This window comes from Xenopus laevis, chromosome 8L (genome assembly GCF_017654675.1).
Source record: "Xenopus laevis strain J_2021 chromosome 8L, Xenopus_laevis_v10.1, whole genome shotgun sequence".
Lineage (NCBI taxonomy): Eukaryota > Metazoa > Chordata > Amphibia > Anura > Pipidae > Xenopus > Xenopus laevis.
The window spans coordinates 92,327,964-92,333,963 of NC_054385.1; the positions used below are offsets into that span (position 1 = coordinate 92,327,964).

The 6,000-nt window shown below is 36.5% G+C and overlaps 1 protein-coding gene across 1 annotated transcript in view; it reads left to right on the forward strand.

Annotated features, from left to right (window-relative positions):
* The window catches only part of LOC108698814 (coiled-coil domain-containing protein 170), a 32,551-nt gene extending 27,174 nt beyond the window's left edge, over nt 1-5,377 (forward strand). The window contains exons 11-13 of the mRNA XM_018230639.2: nt 155-394; nt 4,245-4,481; nt 4,922-5,377. Of these exons, the coding sequence (XP_018086128.1) occupies nt 155-394; nt 4,245-4,481; nt 4,922-5,152 (708 nt within the window). The 3' untranslated portion in view covers nt 5,153-5,377. The remainder of the gene's footprint in view (nt 1-154; nt 395-4,244; nt 4,482-4,921) is intronic.
* Nucleotides 5,378-6,000: the final 623 nt, after the last annotated feature.

The following is a 6,000-nucleotide window of genomic DNA, read 5'->3' on the forward strand; positions in this document are numbered from 1 at the left end:
AGCTTCCCATGTATACACTAAATTATCTACTTACCTGATTACTTGTCTAATTGTGCCTTATGTAAACCTTCAGCCTCCTCCATCACTATAGTGTTATATGTATAAGCCTGCCTACATGTTTCTTTCTGTTTATATTCAACTGTTCTTGGTGCAGATTACTTCCCAGGCAGAAAAAATAGAGTTAAAATCTTCAAAAATTGAGCAACTAGAGAAGAAGATCAAACAAATAGAAAAAGAAAAAGAGCAACAACTTTTACTGAGCGCTGAGAACTCAGGAAGCCTGACAGCCCAAAAATTGCAGAAGAAGGTCGAGAGACTTCAGGGACAGCTCAGTGAAATGAAAATTGCTACTCAAACTCTGACTGCTCAGCTTGTCGATATGAGTGAGCTAAAGGTGAGCGTAGCACTTTGTGAAGTTTAATAAAGAATTAAGATTTACTTTGCTAAGAAACACACTTTATTTCACAGCAAAATCACTGATGCTACATGCTAGCTGTTCTTACATGTAAAACCATATTGTTCCCCTCCACTTTTTATTTTTAAATTAGCAATTGGGAGCAGAAATCAGTTCTTTTTTTTCTTCTTTGCACATGGTCAGGAGATTGCTTAGCACTGTGGCATGTATCATGCTTTATTGCTATCATTTGTTATAATTTGCTATAATCTGTTGGGTTCCAATGTTTCACAGTCGGTGTGTAGGTATGAGGATGGAGCTTAGAACATACCTCCCAACTGTCCAGTTTTTCGCGGGAGAGTCCTGATTTTGACAGCTCAACCCACAGTCCCAGATTGTTACTGAAATGTCCCGACTTTTTCTTTGATCTTCTGCATTGAACAGTCAGAAAACGATACCAAGTTTCTAACTTTATTGGCTTTTGTTAGAGAGCCCAGAATACGTGGCTGGTGGCACTTAGATACTTTTGTAACAATTTAAGATAAGCAAAGAAAGAATTGTAACAATTTAAGATAAGAAAGTCTCTTGGGGAAACTGTAACTTGCAGCTTAAAGGGCAATACATCTTCAGTAAGCAAAACTGTAATAACACATAAAAACCACAGAAATGTGTTCAAACTTTCATAACCTGCCAAATTTGGCAAAATGAACATGGCAATTAGGGGGCGTGACCACAAAAATGGGCGTGGTCAAAAAATTGCCTCTCTGCACGCGGCAAATCTTTTTGTCCCTCTTTCTCTTTCCAAAATGTTAGGAGGTATATTAGAGGTAACATTGGGTAGAAATACTGCATATATGGGTAGAAAAGATGATTTTTCTAGCAGACAGCCCCAATGAATGCACATTGTGTTTGTTTTATTAAGTGGGGTGAGGGTATCACTGCCAGTCTGCCACATATTTATTTGAGTGAAAGCAGGGCCCCAACAATTATTTTTTTCGGCCTTTGTCCTCTGCTACCTTAAAACAGCCCTGACTGTAGGTGCCATGAATTGCCATGTATACCAACACCTGTGAAGCAAACCACAATAAACGAATGGCTTAACAGCAATATATTGTGACTGTGTGACCTAAGCCATTAATACGATTAAAATAGTGATTAAAAAATAAACAATAAGGCATAAAACCACTATAGCTTTAACATTTGCAAAACCTTTACTGGTTTAATTTTGAGAAAGTCAAACAACCTTTTGGCTAGCCAGATACTTTCTTCAACTCATGGAAGCTTAACCTAACTTCAGTTTTGGCAACTACATCCCAATCCCATAATTGCCTGATTTAACAAATAATAATTATATGTAGTTATCGTAATTATGAACATATTTTTTGTAAGTGGCTATTTATTGCACACAGTTAATGAATCACTAAATCCCTTTGGTAGATGATTCAATATTTATATAAAAAAAGTAACACAAAGACTTGCAGTTAAATCTGCCAGCTAAACTGAGGGGGTACCCCTTCCTCTGTTGACTGGCGCATGCACAGAGACAAAGAGACTTATTTATTATGCTGTGTAAAACAAAATTCACTGAAAAAAATAGTGTAAAAAGCTGTGTAAAATAAATTTATCAAGGTGTGTTTTATTTTACGCCATGCGAATGCCAGATTTGCTGTGATTATTTTACATACAAATCAGACCTTTGTAAGCAAGTTCTGGCGGAAGTTGCTCAAAGGAAAAGCAAGTCAAAGCACTCAAAGGGGATATAGCTCTGTTTTGCAGTAAATACGCCCTTACTATGCTGATGGTGCAACCTCCCTTTCTCCAGTCACAAGGGGTCTCCTGACATTGTACAAAATTGGGGGGTTGTGGAAGCACTCATAAGGCTAAATCAAAGTATATTTAAGTATAATGGAAGTGTTACTTACAATGCACTTCCCTGGGCCCCTGTCTCATAAGTAGTTCAGTATATATGCAAGTGCATGTGTTTACAAAACAGGGGTTTTTAGTTACAAAGTTATGATCATAAAGTTGAAAATCCACCATACCACGTCAAGGTAAACCCCATATGGCGGTCCCTAACTTGTTTATTCTCAGGTCATAATATAAAAAGACAATTCTCTGCATAATTGTCTCCTGACATTGCATATACATTCAAACAACAAAAAAAATCATTAGACAAATGTTCTCATTCAGTCTGGAACATATTTTGTAGTGATGATGCAACTAAATGTCTGAACTAATGTTATTGTATCCAGTATTTCCTGTGAGATTATGTCATCCCTTTTTTTCCTTTTTTTTATATTAACTTTTAAGTTCCTAAGTTTTTTTAATAAATGAAATACTGACCTTAGTATTATATTTACTGGGCTGAATGGCTAGAAAGGCAAATGCAGAAACTCAACTTCTAAGTAGCTGTTGCGCTGCAGTTTGACTTTGACATATAGAACCCAAATTATTGCTCACATTAGCTGCCTTGAAATCACAGCTATGGGAAAAGGGGGAAAATGGGAAAGTCTTTGTGGAGTAGCAAATAGTGTGGTAGATAAATGATTCTGTTTGTAAATGTTTTGTATTAACATTGCCTTTTGTTCATTACTTCTGAGCCACCTGGGTCTGCTGTTAGTTCAGAAAGATGCAAATGAGATATACATTATATATATATATATATATATATATATATATATATATAGACGAATGCTTCACCGGCACTCACCCTCAGTACATCGAATCCCGGGTGCTCCTCAGAAAAGAACAAATAGATGCAATTAGGAGCACTCACGGTTGTAGTGATAAAAATATGTCTTTTTATTGGAGTGTTACACACTACCCCACATCAGTATGCATCCTGACGACGGTTCTGTGTGAACCGAAACGCGTTGATGTGGGGTAGTGTGTAACACTCCAATAAAAAGACATTTTTTTATCACTACAACCGTGAGTGCTCCTAATTGCATCTATATATATATATATATATATATATCTGTGTGTGTGTTATTCAAGGCAGCACTCCGCTTCCATTTCAACCCCGGGTGCGCAGTAAAAAGTTCCAAAGTATACTAAAAAAGACAAGCAACACCAGGATTTCTTGTGAAAAAAATAATGTATTAAAACCGTGCATGTGCAGCCAACATGACGTTTTGGTCCCTGATGGGACCGAAACGTCACGCTGGCTGCACATGCATGTTTTAATACATTTGTTTTTTTCATACGAAAACCCGGTGTTGCTGGTCTTTTTTTAGTATATTTTGGACTCTCAGGTCTTATCCAAGGTGAGAAAATGGTGTTTATTCTGCAAAAAACTGCTGCAAGTTTTCGAGTATATATATATATATATATCTATATCTATATATATACTTATATAAACAAACATGTGTGTATGTATACACAGTATATATATATATATATATATATATATATATATATATATATATATATATATATATATATATATATATACTGTGTATACATTTGTTTATATAAGTATACTATTTTCTTGGCTACAGACATTTATTTAGAATGCCTAATATATTATTTTCTGTGATATAAATCTGTATTTTTCCATCATTTTCATCACACTTGTAAAAACTAAATAAATAGAGCAGTCCACTTAAAGGACCCTTAAAACCCATATTTTAACATTATTCTTCTTCCAGCATTTTTAGTATAATGGTCTTTGATGTATTCAAGGTATGGTGTGAAAAGTGTATCAAACTCCACCAGCCGTCTCTCACATCTCCCTGTTAATGTGCTGCGTGCAACTTGTCACAATGTCTGTGATCATTTATAATAAGACCCAATGGTCTTTGCGAAAAGCAGGCTCATTTCTCATGCAATACATGTTCCCATCTGTTAGGAGCGAACCATCCAGCAAAAGAAAACGATAGAAGAGCTCAGCCGAGCTTTAGAGAAACTGGAGAAAATTAAGGAGAAAGCTGCTAAAAAGGTGGTGAGCCTAAAGAGTGAGCTGGACTACACTGAGCATGAGTTTCGAGGAGATAAAGAAAGGTGCCAACACATGGTAGAGGCAGTCACTAATGAGCTGCACACAGCCAAAAGAGCACTTGAGGAGGTAGCAAAGAGGGAGAAACAGGTACACTCTTCTCTTTTAAAGTGAATCATTACTATCTTTTTAGCAACTCTTAAAAAAGGCTTATTAAAGAGTTTACAGATGCAACTTTACTCTTGTTGCATGTACTTGAGAAGTTTAAGAGACATTATACAAAAACCTGTGGGGGGGAAAGGTTTTTGTCCCATGAATCTTGTAATCCATCCTTTGAAAGAATGATTTCAAAATTCTCTTTATTTAGAACATAACAGGAACTCTGCCTTTCCCTAAAATGCAATTAGATTATTGTTGTAATGGACAGCCATAATGAGTAACCGTGCAGAGGGCTGTAAAGGTCTAATTAAAAAGCTGGAGTGTGTACCAAATGTCTTTTGTCCTTTCTCTCTCCAACCCAATTATTGCTTAGCGGTGACAATGATATCCCGAGAATTTCTGAAACTAACTGCAATTTTTCTTCTTTATAGCTTGTTGACTTCCGAGAAACCATTACAAGGATGATGGGATTTAATATAAACACTTTGGCTGTGCCAGACCACGAGGTATTTGACCAACTAAAGCGTGTTTTGCGAAAACATGGACCTGTAGACCCTGGCAGAACAGATCGCTCAAAGTTGCCATATGGTTTTAGGACAGGAGATGGTGATCCAGAGTACACTGTACAACACATGAATGCATTTCACAATGCTAGAATTTGATTGGTAAACGGCCCTTATGCCAACCAGAGATTTATTTTCACAATGAATTGCTGTTAGCTGCTATGGGAGACTACACTGGGGCATATTTGCAAAATATGTAGTAATTACACATTTATTATTCCATTTATAATCTGTATGCTGTGTAAAGATTAATTCAATTGTACTACAGGTATAGGATCCCTTATCCGGAAACCCGATATCCAGAAAGCTCCGAATTACGGAATGGCTGTCTCCCATAGACTCCATTTTATCCAAATAATCCAAATTGTTAAAAATTATTTCCTTTTTCTCTGTAATAATAAAACAGTAGCTTGTACTTGATCCCAACTAAGATATAATTAATCCTTATTGGAAGCAAAACCAGCCTATTGGGTTTATTTAATGTTTAAATTAATTTCTAATAGACTTAAGGCATGAAGACCCAAATTACGGAAAGATCTGTTATCCGGAAAACCCCAGGTCCCGAGCATTCTGGATAACAGGTCCAATACCTGTATTTAAGTCTGTGATTGTGTTCAGGTACACATTTGTAACTTAAAGGACCCAGGTCTTCCCTTAAAAACCTATTTACTCGGGGGGGCCCATAAGTGTGTAAGATCCTGGGTGACTTGTGACAGGTGCACATGTCAGGTGGTCCCTATCTAGTTCTGCACCCCCTATAGTTATGCCATTGTGTGTATTATTTCAGACTGTACATTACATCTTCATAAATGTTGCAGAAGGAGATTCGACATTTTGATCTTCTTCCAACAAAGTTTCTGATTTTGTTTCTATAAAGGCCTGAGGGTGCTGATTCCTACAGTTTTTCTACGTATAACTAGTGAGACACTACCCAGTACTCCATTGAT